Source organism: Vidua chalybeata, chromosome 5 (assembly GCF_026979565.1).
Source record: "Vidua chalybeata isolate OUT-0048 chromosome 5, bVidCha1 merged haplotype, whole genome shotgun sequence".
Lineage (NCBI taxonomy): Eukaryota > Metazoa > Chordata > Aves > Passeriformes > Viduidae > Vidua > Vidua chalybeata.
This window is the reverse complement of record NC_071534.1, coordinates 43,409,547-43,431,214: the sequence shown is the minus strand read 5'-3', so window position 1 is coordinate 43,431,214 and position 21,668 is coordinate 43,409,547. Positions and strand designations below refer to the sequence as shown.

Sequence of the window (21,668 nt, the reverse complement as noted above, 5' to 3'; positions counted from 1 at the left end):
ACACGAAGCAGGGTGGGGCCCAAAAGACACTCCAGTGACACTCATTCCAGGGAGGGTGTGACCCCTTAACTACTACTCTCTGCACCTCATTATCCCATCACATTTTCACTCATCTGGTTGTCCACCTATCCAAACCACAATGTCCTAACTTGGTTTCACAAATATTGTGGTACAGTGGCAAACAGACAAGGTAAATTATGCTTTTTTTGTTCTATCCTTTTTCAAAAATCCACTCATTTTATCACAGTTAACTGCCTTTTTTTTTTTATTTAATCAAAAAGAAAATAGAGAAGCTTTTTTTTTCCGAAGTTGGTTAGTATGCTTTTTTGTGCTACCATAAGGCTTGACAATAACAGGAATAGAGCCTGCATCTTCTAAACAATGTTAGGTGGCTTTGGTTTTATTATAAATGTTTTGATGTCAAGTACTCGTTTGATCTTGAAGAGTTTACTGAAATAGGCACTCCCAGCTATGCACTACTGAATCCTGAAATCATCAGCATTAACTTAACTTGGGGCATTCATCAAATGTCTGATAAAGCAACCGACAACTTGTCACTGTTGACTCAGGACTTTAACCTTTTTACATTAAGTACCTGAACACAATGAAACACAATATATTTAGGAAACCTCAGTACAACTTTTCAGTTAGAAACCTTTACGCTGTAAACTTGTAACATTATTGCTTGAATAACATTTAGTATAAAATATTTTTAAAAAATACTATGAATTACATGATCCATTTGTTTGCTGCAAATACTTTTCCAGGACTTAATGTTGCAAGCCAGATGCCTACGCAAACAGGAAATTCATGTTGGTTGCCCATGATTTCTTTAAGTTCTGTTAGACCTTTCTGGTGTAAGAGTTTTACTCCAACACATTCAATGCATTTAGAGTTTGGAATTATTTTGAAACATTCCAAAGGATTTTGGTAATGGTTTTTTTTTCCTTATCTGGATGAATCTCAATCTACAAAATTTTCCTGCTCATGACTTGAACCTACCTTATGTTCTTGGCATAACATGTAAAATACCAACACTGTACAATATTCCTGCAATCTTTCCTTAAGTGGAATATTAAAAATCACATTTCATTATTTCTCTCAGAAAGACTGTTGCATAACATGAAGGATCAAGGTCAAATGATATATGAAGAGAGACTTTTAAATCATTCAGATGGTTGTCCTCTATTTTGGTCTCTTTTTCACTACTTTCCAAAAAATATGAGAGATTCTGAACTTTTTTCAAAATGAGTCTGTAGCATCCAGGTATATTTAGCTGTAATGGAGACACTCTGAATTTGCACAACTCCAGCTCATCTTTAGAAAGTCTTTCATGGTACCATTGTCCAACTTTATTACTGGGATACTTGATACTGTGTCCCACCATTGGAAGAACCACCTTCAAAGAAAAAAACAAACATATTTGAGGTAATGCTCACCCATTCCCCTTTAAATAAATGTGATCATTTAAAATGTGTTTAAACCTTGTGTTTTGGGGCCTGAAATAGTAAACCAGCAGATTCTCTTGTGAAATGATGTTGTGCATGACAGGTATATTGAATGTCATTAAAGCAGAAAAAATAATCAATGTATCAGGATTCCAAAAACAAAGCAGTATACAGCAGTAAAGACATTCAGTTGCCATGCAAGACTTCACAACTACACTCTGAAACCTTCAAAAGTTATATCGTCAACTCCTTTTGAAAGTTTTTTTCAGTAGACTGAAATCTTTCCCAAAGTATTCAGCTTCAGGACAAATATTGCCATACTGCAAATGACACTATGCTTATTTCTATCTACTACCAAGTAAATTTGTTATGAGAGTGGAAATTAGTTCACATGTGTTTTCTTCAATATGCATTCTGGCAGTGACAAAGACTGCAGCAGTTAAATTAATCACATTACTTAAAATTAATAAGATAAAAAGATCAACAACTCAGAATTTTTCATACAGACTTACTTGGTATATAGAATATTTGTTAGCTGATTCTTCGGAAGCAGTGACTACATGAACCTGACAAGAGATTTAAGAAGAAAAAAAACCACCAACCTTTTAAAAAGTAAAAACATATGCTTTATTTTAGGAATTATGCATTGTACTCACAAACTTGCACAGAATATTAAGGTCATCTGACTACTGCAGGTGCAATACACTCAGATATGAAAAAATCTTAAGATTTGCTTAATTTATATTAATCAGTTTACTGGTAGATGGCATTGCATGAAACATTTACTGATGCTAGCTACCACTATTATTCTTTGAGTCTGAAGTTAACAAAGTCAATGGCATCTTGTACTACATCAGCAAATATAAAAATACAAAAAACAATGTTTTATATTAAGAAGGAATATATCTATATAAAACTCTGTAATTCAATACTGAATTTAATATATCTGCTTTTCATTTTATTTTATCTAATTGTTTCATTAGCATTCACTCTCAAAAATACTGGTAAAGAAAAATCTCAACTGAAATACAAGCTACTCCATAGGGACTGGAGGTAACCTTTCAAATGCTCTTGCCTTCAAATTTGTAAGAGGTTCACCCAAAAGAAATTAATTACATTCTGCCTCTGCACACATCTGTTTGCTCTCCAGTAACACATTGAACAGTTCATGATTGATCTGATCAGGAGAAAGATAGAATCACAGAATAATCTAGGTTGGAAAAGGTTGAGTCCAGCTGCAAAACATTGCCAAATCCACCACTAAACCCTCATCACATACCTCCAGGGACGGTGTCTCAAGCCCTTCTCTGTGCAGCCTGTTCCAGTGCTTGATAACCCTTTTGGTGACTAATAATCTAATTTTTTCTGGCACAACTTGAGGCTACTTCCTCTTGTCCTACCACTTGCTACTTGGCAACTGTCTTCACAATAAGGTATGCTAACCCCAAAAGAAGAGAGCACTTCAGAATGGACTTCAGTATGTCAAAACCTGGCACCAGACACTCCACTGCCAGATTCTATTCACTGGCTCACCTATGGCTCCATGCACAGCTCCCAGGCTGAGCTATGGGCAAGCAGAAGCACTACCTTGCCTTTTAGTATTTTAGCAAGAAGACCACTGCATTTTTTGAACAGCTGCTACCAGTTTAGACCCAGCACCAGTGAAATGGTGCTAAACATGTTTTGCCTGTGTAACTGCAATTACAGTTATTATCAGTCCAGCCTGAGGCTACCTTTAACCCTGGACTCACACTCAGCATTGTATTTAGGAAAGGCCTGATGTGGAGAGCAAGACTCAGATCTGCACTGACTGGTAATATGGGCACACCCAGAGTCTACTCTGAAGGTTTTCCCCAGTCAGATCCTAAGAAGAGCATTATATACCATGGAGACTAAATTTTCACATGTATCATTTCTGACCTTCTGCTCCTTCCTCTCACTTGAATAAAATGAACAGCCAAAACAGATTAAAGCTGCTAATTATATGCCTAGCTCGTAGGTCTATTTATGGTGAAACCAAAAAACATCCTATGTTTTTTTAACTTTGTCACAAATATTAAATATTTTAATGAGTGAACCACAATAAAAGCATTAGAGTATTTTTGTTTATGTATTCAAGTGCATTAAGTTGTTTGGGGGTTTTTGTTGTTGTTGTTTTCTTTTTACAAGAACTACTTTACAAGAAGACTCACCTTGTCATTCAGGGAAATGCTTTCATCATTTTCTTCCAAGAAGACAAGATCACCCTCAACCACTTTTGAGCCATAAGTCTTCAGCCTATATGATGCTGCTTCATTCCAAATTTTACTGCAATAAGCATGGACATAGAATATGCGCAAGGAGTGAGGAATGTTGAGCCATCCTTTGGTACAACCTTCATGATTTACACCATAGCGATTTAAAGCTCGTAGCAACATCTTCTCTCTTACTTTAAATTCTGGCAGCATCACAAGTGTGCCCTTTGCATCTTCTGATATAAACAAAAATAACCATGTCAGTAATCCCTAATGATTCAAGTATTACCTGACATTTAAAAAGATAAAATAACCAAATAGAGAAAAAAGGTGTCAGTCTAATGTCTCCATGCTTTGATTATTTCCTTTCCTTCAATGTGTTGTGTTAGACAAATTTCATCTTGTATGCCTATAAACACAGACCCATAAATTTTATTCTGTTTCATGCAGTATAAATTAAACTAGCTGTCATTCAGCTATTCAGCCTAGTTTGAACAATATTTTTTTTTTAGAAACTTATTTTATCACTTCAAAGGGGTTTTTCTGAACCAGGTAACTGGGAGTAAAAAACAAGCTATAAAAGAACATTAAATCTCTACTTCTCATCATTTCAGAAGATATATTTCACAGCAGGTAAAAACCATGTCTTTATTTTATAGGCAAAAATGATATTTGCCTTAGGGAAGTCTGACTCTTAATTAAGATGAAAATGCATTTAATCAGATATTTACTACATTATATAAATGTTGTATATTTAAAATTTTATGGTTTGTTTTTTTTTTTTTTTCCTATTACAAGTGATTACCTGATGAAGCCCTTTGCAGACTTCTACGTCTACTTTCAGGAAAAGGCAAGCAGCTGCTTTCAGGGTCCACATCAATTGGAAGTTCCATGCATCATACAGCCATATATAGAACAGAATTGTTTATCTTACATATCTTTGTCTTTTGAAGCTATATATCATAGTTAGTATGTCAATCTACACTGATAAGCAGTCTAATAGATGTGGAATATTTGAAAAGAAAAATGTATTTCTTCTTCAAATTGGTGAGAAAGTTCAGCTGAATGATAAAACCAATAAATATGGCAAACAGAGCACTCTACTCAGCACACTCCTGCCTTTGACCTATTTTGTTGATTTTAGTTCAAGAAAGAAAGAAAGTAGATGTGTTAAGTGCTGAGTATGAGTTGGGTGCCACATTCCTGTATACTTCCCTCACTATCTACTATCCCTTTTGGATAAGTTCATTATCCAAAAGCTGACAGATGGAAGGAGGCTGATAAATCTTAGTCTCCTCCAGCATTATGATATACAGTGTTTGCTCCCATATTTTCTTGCACCTGAAGTACATTCATTTTCCACTATTTTGCACATTTAGGGCCTCACCCTCATATAATTTTGAAATGTGCAACTCTATTGAGTTGCACATATAAAAATTATAATGAAGTTCATTATAATAAAGTGTAAGTGGCATAAAACAGTAGGAAAATAAAAAGTATTTCCCTGTGCAGCAACACTTTATTACCTCACAATATCGACTCTGCATAAATACATGGACAATTTAAGTAGACATACCAGTTTGAAGAAAGTATCTTTTTGCATTGTTTACAGGATCATCAGTATCTTCAGGTGTGAAAAATAATTTCACAGCTTTCACCTTAAAAGTACAAATTTTTTTTCAGTTAAATATGACTATTTGTCAGGTAATTATGCATCCAATTCTGTCTTGGCATATTCTGCAATCTCTCAAAATTAAATAAGTTCTTTAGTGTAAAAGTCAAATTCTCCCTTTCACAGAAGATCCCATGAACCACAGAACAATGTGTTGTGCCCCTTCTCAAGTTAAAAAGAGGGTTTAGTCACCCCGAAAATGTAAAACAGTTTCAAAGCTTTATGAGAAACCAGGTCACTTTCCTGGTCATCCAGTTCAAACTTCTCCACGTGAAATTGTCATCATTCCATCCTGAAGATAGAATGCTTCCATCCTGCATGCTTCATGCAAAATTTAGACTGAACACATTCCGCAATCTCATACAGAGGGAAAGCTTTTTTGTTTTGTTTTTTAATACTGATCTGTATTAGGTCAGATGACACAGTGACAAGGAAAACACTACAGTAATCGCCGCTACTTGCAGTATTAGAGGACCTGCTCAATTTGCTAGCATTTCTACCAAGCTGTGACACCTGGTTCTTGTCCTCCTCTGTATTGGACTGCGCAATCACATACTGGCACATTTTTTAATATAAACAGTAATCCCTACATATTTTAAATTAAAGTAACTAAGTTAAGACTAAGGATTTAAATCATTACTCCTCAGGGACTGGCACCTGGTCCAACTGCTATCTGATGTCAGATACATCAACAGCAGCTTTTCATGGGCTGCTCTCAAATCTTGATTCTTGTATTTGAAAGATAAGCTTTTTCTGATTTTTCTCAGAATGAAAACAAGATTAGAAGAAAAGGATATTCAAGTATCCTTTTGACTTTGTAGTGTCTGATTAATCTTCTACCTACTTCTTCTATAGTGCCAAACACTATACCACATACACTAAAAAGTACATTACTCTTATCTTATTATTATTTAATAAGCTCAGAACTGAGAGTTAGGGAAAGTAGTCAAGGAATAATGGAAGGCAGAAATCTCTTCTACATAGCAGATAAATTACCACAGTATTGAAAAAGCAAATCCTTTCTTACAAACTTACGTGACATTTTTAAGAAGTAAACAGACCCCCAGCAGGATAAAGAAGTTACAGTTCAGAGGTGATCAGGACCATGAATGAACACTGTATGAAGACTGCTTCTTTTCAGTGTTCAAACCCTGTACGGGTTTCAAATGCAAACACTTTCCTGCCAAGTGGCATGATGACAATCCCAATCACATTCCAATCACAGACAGAACTATCACCCCAGAACTATTTAAAGCTTCACTTGCTGTTTAAAAAAAGGTTTTAGTTTCAGTACGAGTATCTTCATGCTTATCTTGTTTTCAAAACTGATCTAGCAATTGCTTCCAGCACACAGATGGGTTCATCTCACAAATGAAATTGTTCACTGAGATGGTCAACTCCAGTGCTAGATATTGCAACAGTAATATGAAATTCTCTTGACAGTAAGTACTCAAATTACAAAATGGAAATACCATTTTTTCATTCAGTAAAGCCAATCCTATTTGATCTGTCTGAACAATTTGTCCTTGTCCAAATCGCTGAGGTCCGTAGTAATTCACAAAACCTTTTGTCTAGAATGAGAAACAATAAATATATTACATGCATGAAAGTACTGGGTATGATCAATAAGGCCTGGCAGACAGCACACATACATCCATATTTACATCCAAAATGTATAAAACCAGAATCAGAAGTTACATGAAAAACAAAACTCATAATTCATTATGATATTTTGGCACTAAAAAGACTATCAAGTTCTACCATTGTCTTCACATTATTAAAAAGATCCCAGGTAAATGAAATAAAATTATTCCTATTATTCCAGTCAATTATTATAATTACAACTATAGGTCAAGTCAAAGAAATTAAGCTTTTTAAATGTGTCAGATTATGGAATCTCTACTCAAGCAAATGCAGCACAGCTAACGAACAGTAACCACTGGATATTTTTCCTTAAAAACACTAATCTTTTTGACATGAGATAACTTCTGCTGTTACTGCAATATAAAGGTCAAAAGTGAACACTTCTGCTAATTGGGATTTTAAATCTCCTGATGAGTTCTAGGTCACACGCAAGAAGTAAAATCACAGTCATGTGACCCAAAGAGAACACCCTTTTCTAGAAAATAGTAATATTTTCTAGAAAAGGGTGTTCTCTTTGGGTCACATGACTGTGACCCAAATAGTCACAGTCACAGACCCACAAAATAGTAATATTTTCTAGAAAACATCTATATAGAAAATAGAAAATATACACAGTAATCTTTTCTAGAAAATAGTAATATTTTCTAGAAAATAGTTTGTCTTCTCTGCATGGAGTAGACAAACACAAAACACATATTTGTTTTCCAAATGGTTATTAGGTTCAAATTTTATAATCTTGCTTTGGACACCTAGAAGTCCCATACACAATTCTGCCTTCACAGAAGATGAAAAATGCATATTTTGGATTAATATGTATCCTGTTTTGTCATTTATCTTCTGACCAGTAAGGTAAATCCAATAAAGCAGGACACAATCATGGGAATTCGGCTTCATTTTCCAAATGGCAAAATAAAACAAGTCAGATGGAGCAAAGAAGGAATTTCCAAAGTACATGTAATGTATTTTGCTTTTGCACATTGGGTAGTTTTCATTCAAGACTTTATTCCTGGATTAATCTTCTTAAAGCAATTTATATTATAGTTATTACTTTGAAAGATAGGGCAAGAAAATCAATACTGTAAAATATATTTGCAGTTTTTCCCTTCCATTATTTGCTTTTATTTTTCTTGGTGGTTTAAGAATGTCACATGATCAGAGTTTGTTTCAGGGACTAAGGAAAGCAGAATCAAAATCCACTGCATTTCAGGGGAGTCTTCTTTCTCAAGAGACAGACATTCCACATATGTTCATACCATGAAAGCTTTTCATCCAAGCCAACCATGCATGTTCCTCACATGACCAAAAAAGGCAACCAGCTGTGATGTGTACTGAGCATATGTGTACCACATACACATACCACATACACATATATGGATGTGCATATATGGATGCACATTATTTCCTCCTTCATCTGCCACAGTGAGACCCATCACTTTGGCTGGCCTCAGCTTTGTGCAGCAATGGCTTTTATATCCATACTAATTTGTTACTGAATTCCCCTTTTCTTTTGCTGCACTACCCTGGGGCCTCCAGTCTAAAACACAGAATCAATTCATTTATAATCCCTTCTTGGAAGGCAATTTTACTCCTGCTTCCCTAAGTAATGCAGGAAAGACATAAAACTGCAAAAAGCACCAAATTTGGGAAATATTGCCATTATTGTGCTATTACAAGCATTTTCCTTAAAAGTACTTTTTATAACAGCAAAGAATTAAAGCTCTGTTCATTATCATGAGTCTTTCTTACCTCAACACTTTCCACTGCCTCAGATATTCTCTCCTTCAAATCTGCAGAAGAGTCATGACTGTGGTGTTGGAGATGTCTCACAACTATGTCGAAGTGATTGCCCTTCAGCTGACCAAGTCTGAGGTGCTGGTATGCTGGACGGATGTTGTATATTTTCATACCCTTTTTTTCCATTTTGCTTCCAATTTCCTTCAACCTGAATAAGTAATTAGGAGAAATTATGAACCATCCTCTACTAAAGCTATACAGCTTCTAATGAATGTCTTTTTCACCTTTGCACTGATACTAAAAACTCATAAAAAATAAAATGGGAGGTAAAACAATTATTATAAGAAAACAAAATCAAATGCAGACATAGAAGTCTTAAAATTTAGTTATAATCCAGAAATACTTTTTAAATTATTGGCATTTTTATGATACTGACAGATGCTGGAATTAAGCAATTCATGGAATTTTCTCAGAGTAACTGCACTAAATTTTTAATTTTTTTAATTGAAAAACTAGTAATTTTTTTACTCTTACCTCCTCAAAACCTGTTTTTCATTAAAGAGAGAGGAAAAGAAATGGTAATGTGCTCCAGCAGACTCCAAAACACAATTGCTCTTTCTTCGTCAGCCTTAACAAAAACAAATTTAGTGCACTGATTCTCTGGGTGTGCTCGCAGATGCTTGTAATTGGAAACACAGCTGACAGTTCAAATATTTACCCTTTAAAATACCCACTCAATCTCTTTGTTCTTATGTGTAAAAAGGAGTCATTCAAACCAAAGGAAAATTTCAGCATAAGAGCTTGAATCCTAAGCAATATTTTAATAACTTCATAAACTGTTTATTTATAAAAAAGATTTCTTTCTCTTGCTGTGTGGATGCATTTACCTATTCTTCTTCATCATTTAAACACTAACACAAAGTTTTGCTAATTACCTCCTGGACAACTGGCCCCAGTTTGCAGTGGAGATTTACCACTGAGTGCTAAGTTGCACATTCCCTAAAGCCACAAAAGTTTAATGCCATTTCCACTGTGCTCTATACAGGCAAGGGGAAGACACATCAGAATGGACATTTCAAGAGACTGTACTATGCTGATACTTATTAACACCAAAAACTACGTGTTAAACTGCTTGTACCCAGATTTTAAGTACCTCTCAGGAGTCACCTTCTTCACCACCATAGGTTGCAAAGTGATAGCCTTCTTATCTTTGATGCCAGTGTAACTGAAGTCTGAAGGAAGAACATCAAGTTCAGCTGCCAACAAGCCGATTGCTTCTAGTGTTTCTAGGTTTTCTTTCTGAAGGGTGAAAGCTGAAACAATCACCTCAGAATTATTAGGAACTTGCCTTTATGTTTCAGTGTTCTGCCGTGACAGATGGGCAGGTTCTTCCCCTCAAACCGCAACAGCATGGAAACTGTAAAGAAACTGTCCTCCTACCCCACAACACTAAATCAAATGGGACTTTTACAGCATAGAAGGAAAAAAATAAAAATGATACACAAAACTCAGACCAGCCAAAAACCCTGATGCCTTTAAAAACAGTACCTCATAAAATGCAACACAACTCAACAGACATGCATGGACGTATTGCAGGAAACATTCTTTGTATCAGAGAATGCTTTGAAGAATGAGATCATAAGTCAAATTTGACCTTACTGACTTGTTCAGTATCTAAATGCACCTCCTAAACCCCCACAATTACTTTCAAGGGAAAGCTATCACCCTGGGAATGCCACAGAGTTAGTTAGTGGCTACAATCAAAAGAACTGTAACCATTATCAGCGAGCAGTTTATGCCAAATGGCTGCAGTAACTTGATTCCTCCATTTCCTTCTCCAGGGATATAACACCATTGCATTGACAATGATTTATTTCAACACGAACAATGAGTTGACAGGCCTATGTGTCGTATCTGTCATATATGTGTCATATAAAAATGATCCTGAGTATCAGTCTTTCTACAGAACACCATAATACCTGCTACCTTCACTAAAAATGTATTTACCTGTATAAACATCTTGCTTCTCCTGAAAACCACCAGCACACCTTTTTCTGGACAAACTTTTTTCTCGAAACCGTACCATTATTGACATATTCGACTGATCATTGACATCTGTCACGGTAAAAGATTTTGTTTCTAAAAGCTTTCCAAATTTTCTATTGATAAAGTGGTGAACTGTTTTTCTGTGCTCTTTGTTTCCATCAGGCTCGAAGGAAAACGTAGAATTTTCTAGCTTTGCATCTAAAAATTTAAAGAAATCACTTGTTTCTTTTTCAGTTACTAATTGACAAAGTTCTCTGTAATCAGGATTCCCTTTTACAATCATTTCATTGTCTTTTGTAACAGTGACTAGAAAGGGGTATTTCTGCCTTACAGCACTGTGTAAATCAGCTCGAATTTTCTTGTCCAGCCTAGGTCCTAGCGAGAACTCCCCGGCACCAGCATCCGCGTTGGTTTCCAAGCCCCACGCATCCTTCACATCGCAGGCAAATTTGTTGAGCAGTTCGCTCACGGGCCTGCCGAGTAAGGACTCCAACACAGGGGCTTCCCCGAGGCCGGACTGCAGATCGGGGTCTCCCTCACGCTCATTTCTGCCAGGGGATGCAGCACAGCCGCCTCCCGCCCGGCTTGGGCCGCGCCCCGGGGGCCCGGGAGCAGCATCCCGGGGGCACCCGGGGGCAGCCGGGCCGGGCGGCTCAGTCCTCCGCTTTTTGGGCTCCCGCGGACACAGGCTGCTCTGTGCCGGCGGCGCTTCGCTGGTCTTCTGGAGCAATTCAGCTCGGGTTTCCCTGAGGAAGAGTTCGGGCACCTCGAGCTCTGTCACTACGAAGTCCCTCGGCGAGTTTTTGATAGTGCCGCGGAAGCCGGTGTGCTCGGTCAGGTAACTGAAGCAGGGCAGCATGGCCGCCCTGCTCCCCGCCAGGCCCGCCGCACCTGTAGCGGGCGGAGAGGAAAAAGGGAGAGGGGCGAAATAGCATCAACTGCTACGAAAAAGGCTGCTGAAAGGCGAGGAGGGTGGGTGGCTGGCCGGCTGGCAGGGACGGACGGACGGAAGCAGGGAAGCAGGGAAGCAGGGACGCAGGCAGGGAGCGAGGCACGGACGGACAGCGGCCGGAGCGCCGCGCGCCCCCGGAAGCCGCCGCCAGGGGGCGCCACGGCCTCCACCGCCCCCTCCTGCCATCAAAGGGGCCCAAGGACGTTACCAAGTTCCCCAGGGCCGGGGGGGAAAATCAACGAGGCAACGAGCCCCCCTCCTCGCGGCCGGACATGGGTCGTGCCGGGGGCGGGGCCCCTTTCGGCCGCCTATGGGAGGGCCAGATGGGAGAGCGCTTCCGCTGTGTCCTCACCGCGCCGGTGACGTCAGCGGCACCGGGGGCTGGGCCCCGCCCCCTTAAAGGGGAAGCTGTAAAGGTGGAGGGGAAGCGGCGCCGGTAACGCCCGGTAGGGAGCGGGGCTCGCGGGCCGGGGGGATCGCGGGCAGGAGGCGACGGTGAGGCGTGAGGGGACTCCGAGCGGCCCCCGCCGCCGGGTGCAGGGGCGCTCGCAGCCGGGAATGTTGGGCGAGAGCTGCGCCGCTGGGGGCGGCCCCGCCGGGCCGGGGGGCGGCCGTGGCGCCTCGCTGGGCGGCCGCTTCCCGGCGAACCGCACGGGTAACCCTGTGTCCCACTAGGAGCGGAGGATGGGCCAGCCCGTGACGGATTCCACGCACGTCCGCTGCCTGAGCTACGGGCTCGTGAGGCGGCTGGCAGAGTTCATCGACCCGCAGGAAGGGTGGAAGAAACTTGCGATGGATATAACCAACCCGTCCGGTGAAAGCAGATACAGCCAAGTGCATATAAGGTCCTACATGAAAGTCCCGTAACGTAAACTCGTGCATTACCCGTTCAACACAAATGCCTTGTTAAACCCGCTTTCCATCCCTTTACTGTAACTTGCTGCACTTCGTGTGCTGGTGGGCACTTGCGTCTTGCAGTCCCGTTTCCTTAGGGAACACAAGGAACTCCTAATTGTACTGCAGCTCAGCAGTACAGCAAGCCTCAGAAAATTGACTAAAGAAATTAGCATTAATTAGAACTACAGACACAGGTATTTTTAGCAATACAGCACAGGCTACATAACTTTCTGTACCCTAAAGACTAGGGTTATGTTATGGTGCCCAAGAGACAGCTGTACTGTAACTCCTAATTCACTGTTTCCAAGAAAATGCCCAATAAACGTGGGGAGCCCGAGGCCTAAAACTAACTAGTTTACTTGAGGAGTAATGCTTGCAATATTTTATGGCCACCTCATTGCTTGAAGGGCTTGTTGAATCCTTGTTGAAGCTGTTTCAAAGACTATGAGATTTTTAGATCTGTATATATATATATATATCATCTTGGGTTTCCAGTCATTTCTAGTAATGGTAGTAGTAAATCTTTTTCTTTCAATAATAATATTAAATCAGTCAGAATACTGGATCTCATTTTCTTTTTAATGCCCATCTCAAAAATATTCAAGGTGGAGTGTGAATGCTAGATGGGTGCAAAACAATTATTTTTTCCATTTGAACTGGGTCTGGCTAACTCTTTGTCTCTGGCTGACAGTCTCTTCTCTGTTAGTCCAAGATGCCGATATATTATGGATCCTAGACAAACACCTGAAGCCATGTATATGTGTATTTCCCATAGCTTTTCCCATATTTTGCATGCTTTTACTCTGATTTTAAATATGTGTAGGTTTTTTTGGCTGTGTCTTCAGAAGATTTGTGGGTTTTGTAGTGCGTTCAGATCTTTTTTTCAATGTGGATTTTTTTGTCATTTGCCTTTAATCTCTTTCCCTTCATGCTTCTTGAGGTATTTTTTTTCTTTTTTTTTTAATATTGGTCTTAACTTATTTTTTAAGGAGATTTGAGGCATTTGTACAAATGGGAAAGAGCCCCACGTGTGAATTGCTTTATGACTGGGGAACCACAAACTGTACAGTTGCTGATCTTGTGGATCTGCTGATTAGGAATCAGTTCCTAGCACCAGCAAGCCTTTTGCTTCCAGGTAACTGTTACTCTTGTACATTTTGTACTATGTTCTCAGTTTTCTAAGATGCTAAGGAACTTCACACTAACTTGAAAATCAGAAAGGATTAGGTTAAAATAACCAAAAGTGAATATATTTTCCACTTTCTATCATTTGTAATAACAGTTTAAGTAAGAGTTTCAAGTGTCAATAAAAGTGCTGGAGTTTACACGTGGTGGCAGAATATAACCTGGTGATACTTATGTGTCTCCTAATTTTCAAACATACTGGCATTAACATTACGTAGTTTTTCTCTGGTTCCTAATGTAGTTAACGCTTTTTCTAAATTCCCTTTTCAGAAGCTGTAAGGATGCCAGAAGAAGTTACATTACCTCTTTCTTCACAGGAAACCTTGCCTATACATGAGAAACAACTACCTGTACAGGAAAAAAAAGTGGCATCTATAAAGCCTGTTTTAGCTCAGAGTACTGAGAAGCATCATTCAGATTCTTCCTACTCAAGTGAAGAAAACAGCAGCTCACAGTCCAGTAACACAGGTAGACATTTACTTTGGTAGAATTCAATGCTGTTTTTTTGCTGATCTGTCCTTCACCCCATGTGAAATAAATCATAGCAGTGCATGAGAATGATGCCTCTATTCTATCATGGTGCATCTGTGGGAAACAGCATCTTGCATCTTGCCAATAAGTCACCTACTTTGAGGGAAAATTTAACTGTTAGTTAAATTACAATTTCTTTTTTGCCACACATAATCCTGTTGCGCTTTTCCAATACTTATAGAATGTTCAGCATCTCATGCTTTAAAACTAAATTTTGTATGTCAGAAATGACTAAGAATGCTGGAGAAGAGATGACTAAAGAAGGCATTTTAGGAAAGTGTGTGGTTGGTCTGTTCTTTCCTAAAGGTTAACTTTTGGGTTGCTGCTAGGAACATGATGTAACCTTGGTGTATTTTTTGCATATAAGGCAGTGTGGCTCTCTCTGTGATCTACATGTTTCATTTCTATTACCTGTATTCCAAATATGAATCCAACATACAATCAAGTGCGTGCTACAGTGTTAGTTGTGAAGAAAATGATGCGTAGGTAATTATATATGTTTATTTGCCTTCCTTTTGTGTTTCTGATATCTTCATTACAGAGCTGGAAAGAGGACTCCACTGTGTCAGGTTTTGTGTGGTAGCAAGTTTTTATTTTAAGAGAACTGAAACAGAAAACCTTGTTCCTTAGGTGAAAACATAGTTTTATGCTAAATGTCAATGTCTTTCAGATTTCCAAAATTTTTTGTTTCATGACTTGGAAAACATTACAAATAATTTTGATGTGCGACCAGAATCAGCTGGGGGTAATAAACTGGGAGAAGGTGGCTTTGGCATTGTGTTCAAAGGCTACATCAATGGCAAAAACGTGGCTGTCAAGAAGCTCATTGCTGTGAGTTGTCCTGGGAATTTTTCATTTTAATCACTGTGTACTTTATAGAATAGACTTGTTTATCTTGTTTATTGTGAAAAGTGTTGAATGATACATTTCAAAAAGTGTTGTCACCATGTTGCACATTAGTTGGATTAAGAAATTTATCCGTAGTCCCATCAGTGTTGCAAGTCAGCACAGTCACAGGAGCTAATTCTTGCCTTCTCTGTAGCTCTCCTTTGAGGGGCTAAGCAAGTTGTTGGGAAGAGCAGAGTGCTTCCCCAGTTGTTTTCCCCTTGCCCTCAAGAAGTGCCAGAAGAGAAGGGGTCCTAAGGAGGTTTCCATTTCAGATTAGGATGGCTGAGATTCACAAGCTAAATAGGTATTGTCACAGAATTTTAGTCTTTATAAAAATTCTTTTGTGTGAATATTGAATTTTGTAATTAAGTGCTTTTAGGTGGTAACTGCAATGAATGGAGTAAGTTGTTGACTGAAACTAGATCAACTTATACAGTGTTCCAAGGAATTTAAAGTCATGTTCTGATACTTTATTTTTGAGCTGAGTAGAAGGTGTATTGTGAAAAGTTAACTAAGAAAGGCTTACAATTCTTTTTTTTTCCTTAATGAACAGCTGTGCATTTTATTATGAACCAATGATGTTAATGTCAAACACTTCTTTTTATAGATGGTCGATGTTAGTGTTCAGGACTTGAAACAGCAGTTTGAGCAAGAAATAAACATAATGGCAAAGTGAGTACAATTATACAATTTTTGTCTTTCTAACATAACAATTGGCATGTTAACTGAAAATGTTTCTTGTACAGCACACTCACGTTTTGTTTGTTTTAAAACATCACCACACAAACCTGGCTTTATGCAGTAGAGGTGAAACAAGTCATTGAGAATCAAGTTCCCTCTGCCTTGTGTTTTCCTGTTTAGAGTCTTTCAGAGCACATGTGAATGGATTTTTTTTTTTTTTTTTGCTATAGGTGTCAGCATGAAAATTTAGTAGAATTACTTGGTTTCTCAAGTGATGGTGCTCAGCCATGTCTGGTGTATGAATACATGCCTAATGGTTCATTGCTTGACAGGCTTGCTTGTCTGGTAAGTGAAGTATTTTTTTGCTTCCAATTGCCTTACTTTGCTAAAGTATAGGAATCTCTGGAATGTCTTTCAAATGGAACTGAACTGTGATGTCCAAATGGTGTTTTACTACTTTCTTCTTGTGTTCTAATAACAAGTATTCTTCCAATAAGATTTTACACATTTTAGATAGATTAAAGTCAAATCAGGCTGTCCATGCAATGTCAGTGTACTGGTATCTGAACCATCACAGAAGCTTGGACTGACTATGCCTGTGTGAGGCAGTGCAGAGGGTGCTACAGTCTTGGACTGACTATGCCTGTGTGAGGCAGTGCAGAGGGTGCTACAGTCTTGTTCCCAGTTCTTTTGTTGGCATGTTCTCTTCTGGGTCCTGAGATTCTGCACTGTGAAACTGACCTATGTGATAGGTCATTTGTCCTTGTGATAGTGGTTGTAATGGTTGTAATACACTAAAATGGTTGTAATACACTAAAAAATATTATTTTGTGTAAATGCTTATGATTTAATCAAATGGTGTATGTTCTAGCCTTGGCCTTAACTAAATAACAAGTTGCTTTGGTTTGGTGAGGCAACTCTGTGTATCAAGGACACACAGTCCAATAGTAAGCCAGACTTTAGTAGATTAGTGTCTGTGTTAATTTGTTGAAGGAGTTCAAAAAATCTGCTTAATACTAAGCAATTCCAGCTTCTGAGGTTGTAATCTGGTGAACATTTTACATTAGTGCTTCTTCAACCACCCATGTTCCCAGACCTAAAATGTTGGGCTTGCTTTTTTTTCTACACTGATCTTCTGGTTGTACTGGTTCAAGCATCTATCAATTGGAGAAAGATCTGGATTAGGGAACTGATCAGGCTGATACAATAATACTTGGTTAAAAAAATATTTAATTTTCACCTGGAGACAAGATTTTGCATTTCCTTTGTAGGCCTGCACAAATACTTCTGCTCCAGTGGGAAAAAAGTGGTGCTGTGATGAAAATGAGTAGCAGTGCCTAGCGAAAGGACTAGTTCTCTTAGCACTGCTGTCTCAGTTTAGACTAATTTGTTTGCTTGCATACACTGCTACAGGTGCAATTATTTTGTTTTTTTTACTGAATCAGTGCAGAAGAGAGACTAAGTCTTACCTAAGGACAGTGCAAATTTATCTGTAGAAATGAGCAGTGCTTAACAAAGATGTATATGAAAATGGTCATCCATGTAACTAGCTGTTATCATCAAGGAAGCTTTAAAGATTGGGGATAATTGAAAGCTAAAGGAGAAATAAATGAGTCCTTTACAAGGAAGAGAAACATTTATGACATAAATCAAGGAATTTAAATCAGAATCTGTAAATTAAAAAGAATCTTTTTCTAAAAAGATCAGAGAGGTGAGTAATGTATTTACTTGAATATCTGTTCTTGCTGATAACTTAATTTTGACTTCACTGGATATGTTTGATGCACAGACTCTTCCTTGTGTCATCTTTGTGTCTGGATGTTGAACAGGCAAGGAAGGTGGTAGAATGGTGAGATACTGTAATCCACTTCCCTTGGCCACTGACAAGATTTTTGATGACTGGTTTTTAAATTTAGATGTCCTTACTTCTGAGGTTTAATTAGTAGCATGAATAAAACTAAACTCTCAAGAAATCCAAAAATGCTGGAAGATTGACTTCTTGTTGTTAGTAAAAACTGTAGATTGCTTTGAATTATTTGCTTTGGTTGAAGGCTCTGGTATCAATGCCAGTACAAAGTGGGAGTTGCAGTAGATATGGATAGGTCTTTGCAGAGCAGCTGGCCTTGGGGGGTCAGAATCAAACATTAACCAAGAACATTTTTTGCAACTGGCAACTTAATCTAAGGCAAAATGCAGGAAGAGAATGTAATGTGACAAAGGCATGTATTTCTGCCCAAGTAAATTAAGAAATGTATGCTGGTAGTGTTTTTAATCATCTACTTGAAAACAGCAAAACATAGCAAGAAGTTGCTTCTGGGTTGTGGGGGTTTTGTATGTTTGTTTGGTTTATGTGAGTGTATATATATATATTTCAGATTTTTACTTGCCTTTCTCTCTTAATCAAGGATGAAACTCCACCAATTCCTTGGAATATGAGGTGTAAAATTGTTCAAGGTACAGCAAATGGCATCAACTTTTTGCATGAAAATAATCACATTCACAGAGATATTAAAAGGTAAAACCTGTGGACTATTGCTGGCTGCGTTTTCACATTTTCATTTTTTCTTTTTCATCTTTCCCCTGTTAAAGTAATTTTAGAGAGAACAAACTGCAAAAGTATTACTTCAGTCAAGGGCACAATCTTCTGCAAGTGACATCCATCACCACAATCTTGTCTCTGCCACAAGAACATGACCAGTACAGACTTCTAAAGATAATTATGGGGCTAGAACCATAGAAGTGTTTAGAGTGGAAAGGACCTTTAAAATCATCAAGTCCAACCGTTAACCCAGCACTGCTATGTCCACTGCCAAACCATGTCCCAAGGTGCTTGCATCTACATGTCTTTTAAATATCTCCAGGGGCTGGTGACTCCACCACTTTCCTGGGCAGCCTCTTTCACTGCCTAACTTGGTGAAGAAATTTATCCTAACACCTAATTTAAACCTCCCGTGGCACAAATTGAGGCTGTTTCCTCTTGTCCTGTTGCTTGCTGTTTGGGAGAGAAGACTGTCCCCCACCTGGCTCCAGCCTCCTGTCAGACAGTTAGATAATAAGACCTTCCCTGAAGCTCCTTTTCTGCCAGCTCCCTTAGCTGCTGGACAGCATTCCAGCCATGGGATTTTGCATTGTAATTGTGTTATAAATGTAATATTTAAATTGTAATTTGTATCATAATCTATACTTTCAAATAGTTATTCGAGTGCCATGAGAGCACACAAAGTTCTGTTCTTTAACAACTGCTTCTAATGAAGCTGCTGTTGAGGAGCAATTAATTTTTAAATAAGGAATTTTTCAGATAAAAACACACCTTTTTTTTTTTCCTTTTTGTAGAACACTTCTTCAGAGTGTCTCCTTTGATTTATTCCTATTTTGTATGAATACAGTAAAATTACTTCAGTCAGGTTCATGAAGTTCATTGTTCTTCAATGATAATGAATGTTCATTTTTTATTATACCAGTTTTTTTTTTTCTATGGATATCAGAACTTAGAATATGTGAGGGTTTTGTTGTAGACTTTGGTTGGCTTTTTCTGGTGTTTTTCTTGTTTATTTCCCCTTTCCTGCTACAGTTTACTATGTTGGCTTTTTTAAAAAGCACCCCAAATCTTTGAAGAAAAGCCCCAAATGCCTTTTTCCATCTGATGGTTAAGAAGGAGCAACTGACTGATTGGGTGTTATGGATGAATGTTTCAGTAGCTTTCTGGCTTCTGGCAGCTCTGCTAAATACATGCAACTTCAGTTTTATGACCTTTCAGCTTCAGGAGAACAAGCATTTGCTTCATGTATGTGCTTGCTGCTTTGACAGTTTGTTTCTTCTTTCTTCCCTGCTTAAGCCTCTGGAGAAGTGTAATGACTGGAAGGGATGCGCTTTTTTACCTTACGCTGTCTCTACCCTTCTAACTGCTGTGAGTTTATCCTATTAGAGAATTGGGTTTTGGGTTTTTTTTGTTTGGTTTTTTTTTTTTGTTTGTTTGAATAACATTTTGCAACTTGTTGTGTGAGTAGTTCAATACATTTGATTAGTACTATTAATAGGGCTGCCACTCCCAGATAACATGTAGATGAAGAGACATCTAAGAAGATTACTTCAGTCTTCATTTTGCTGTGACGTGTAGACCATTCATAAACACACAGGCATTAGAACAGCTTCTCTAGGCTAGAGGGGACAAAATTTAATGGGTATTCTCACAGTTGTTCATAATTTTTTGGATTGGTTATGCCCAGGAAATAGTTCAGTTCTCTTTTGAAGCTTGAAGGTTGCAGTAAAACTTGCATTTATTGTGCTTTTTGTGGTGTACCCAAAAAAAAAAAGACCACTCTTTGGACTTGGCTCAAGCTGATAAGAAGCTGAGATTTATGAAGTTGTGATCTTGTTCTCTCATTTTTTAAGAAGTTGAGCTTTAAACAGGAGACCAGTTGGTGGATGATGCCTTGACAAGTGTCTTGGCCTTTTGTAGTGGTCATAGATCTAGCATTATTTACAGCAGTTCTAACATCACGTGATCCCTTGTAACTTACAGCTGTGTTAATTTTGTTCAGGTTTGGTGAACAAGAAGGGGATGTTAGAAGTATAACTTTCTAGGAAGTTTTATATGTTATATCAGGCATTGTGGATATTTACAGTTCCATTAAAGGGATCAGAAAATGAGGATTTCATAAATATTAAATCAAGCTATTTTAAAATGGTTTTAAGTGGTACAAGATTAAAACCCAGTAGATTTCTGCTGTAATTCATCTCACTGAGTATTTTATGAAAGCGTTAAGGACTTTGAGATGAGCCTCATTTGTCAGGGTTGCTTTTTTTTAAGGAAAGTAAAAGCTGGAGGTCAAGTGAAAACATGGCACATAGAATATTCCAGCAGTAATTAAGTTTTCTGGCTTTCTTTCGAGACAAGAATAAGAGTATTATTCATTTGGCACATCAATTTGTCATGGTTGACATGGTATTAGATAATAGGTATAAAAAACCTGCTTTTATTAGTTCTGAGCAGAGATTTAGACTGTAAGAATTAAACCGTGATCCAGTAGAAGTTGATCAGAGCCAAGTACTCTCTATTGTCCCTCTTAAAGGCAAACCATAAATGTAACATAATTGGTCTTTTAAAAGAAAGTTTTGTATTTCTAAGGTTTGGGGGTAGGGGGAGTGTCTAGTTTTTTTCCTTGTGTTTTGTTGTTTTGCCTTTTTTTTTTTTTTTTTTGCATGCATGCATACACACACAAGAAAGAACATGGATCTTGCAGTCAGTTCTTAATTTATTTAGAGGAATGAATTTTGAAATTGAGCAATTTCCAACAAAACTAAATTTACCTAACTTGTTTTATGAATAATGGATAAATATCTTAGCTTTCAAGCTAGTCAAAATAGCAGTTTACATTTGGTTATTAAAGAATTATTAGTATTAAAACCTATTTACTGTACTGTTTGGAAAATTCTCTTACCTTTTTTGTTTTTTCCCCAAACCTTCCCTCTCCACCAGTGCGAATATCTTATTAACTGATACATATGTGCCCAAAATTTCTGACTTTGGCCTTGCAAGAGCATCGGTAACATTTACACAGACAATCATGACTGAAAGAATTGTTGGAACAGCAGCCTATATGGCACCCGAAGCTCTGCGAGGAGAGATAACACCTAAATCTGATATCTTCAGTTTTGGAGTAGTAAGTAGAATGTGGGAAGCAGTATATTACTTCTTTTGTAAATGCTAAAAGCACACAAAATCAAGAGTATCTGGAATGAAATTATTATTCTGG

General features: G+C 38.1%; 2 protein-coding genes across 10 annotated transcripts in view; one reads left to right on the top strand and one right to left on the bottom strand.

Moving 5' to 3' along the window:
- Positions 1 to 257: 257 nt before the first annotated feature.
- PUS7L (pseudouridine synthase 7 like) lies at positions 258 to 11,852 on the bottom strand. 5 transcript variants are annotated; one of them, XM_053943795.1, is made up of 9 exons: positions 11,110 to 11,164; positions 10,740 to 10,976; positions 9,886 to 10,045; positions 8,745 to 8,940; positions 6,827 to 6,925; positions 5,259 to 5,340; positions 3,641 to 3,918; positions 1,961 to 2,014; positions 258 to 1,399 (listed from the first exon to the last, which is right to left on the bottom strand). In XM_053943795.1, exons 2-9 carry the CDS (start codon positions 10,825 to 10,827, stop codon positions 1,076 to 1,078), a joined length of 1,281 nt encoding a protein of 426 aa, XP_053799770.1. In that variant the 5' UTR covers positions 10,828 to 10,976; positions 11,110 to 11,164; the 3' UTR covers positions 258 to 1,075. The 5 variants fall into 5 exon arrangements, with proteins under 5 accessions (XP_053799770.1, XP_053799769.1, XP_053799768.1 ...); XM_053943794.1 differs by having other exon boundaries at positions 10,740 to 11,852; XM_053943793.1 differs by having other exon boundaries at positions 9,886 to 9,964; positions 10,740 to 11,723.
- Positions 11,853 to 12,090: 238 nt separating this feature from the next.
- IRAK4 (interleukin 1 receptor associated kinase 4) overlaps positions 12,091 to 21,668 on the top strand; it is a 22,459-nt gene continuing 12,881 nt past the window's right edge. For 3 of the 5 annotated variants that reach the window (XR_008430864.1, XR_008430863.1, XM_053942297.1), the window contains exons 1-9: positions 12,091 to 12,176; positions 12,406 to 12,575; positions 13,617 to 13,762; positions 14,083 to 14,280; positions 15,014 to 15,174; positions 15,839 to 15,903; positions 16,143 to 16,257; positions 18,318 to 18,427; positions 21,392 to 21,575. Coding sequence is in view for 3 of the 5 variants with exons in the window: in XM_053942297.1 (XP_053798272.1) it covers positions 12,415 to 12,575; positions 13,617 to 13,762; positions 14,083 to 14,280; positions 15,014 to 15,174; positions 15,839 to 15,903; positions 16,143 to 16,257; positions 18,318 to 18,427; positions 21,392 to 21,575 (1,140 nt within the window). In the remaining 2 variants the exon portion in view is untranslated. The other 2 variants (XM_053942299.1, XM_053942298.1) reach the window with 2 other exon arrangements.

Excerpts from the sequence above, each read along its gene's own strand:
- PUS7L (XM_053943794.1), bottom strand. The coding sequence starts at position 11,637 with ATGCTGCCCTGCTTCAGTTACCTGACCGAGCACACCGGCTTCCGCGGC. Across the intron at positions 10,046-10,739 it reads GAAGCAAGATGTTTATACAG|CTTTCACCCTTCAGAAAGAA; the intron begins GTAAATACATTT and ends TGATTGTTTCAG. Across the intron at positions 5,341-6,826 it reads CTTTACTGAATGAAAAAATG|GTGAAAGCTGTGAAATTATT; the intron begins GTATTTCCATTT and ends TGTACTTTTAAG.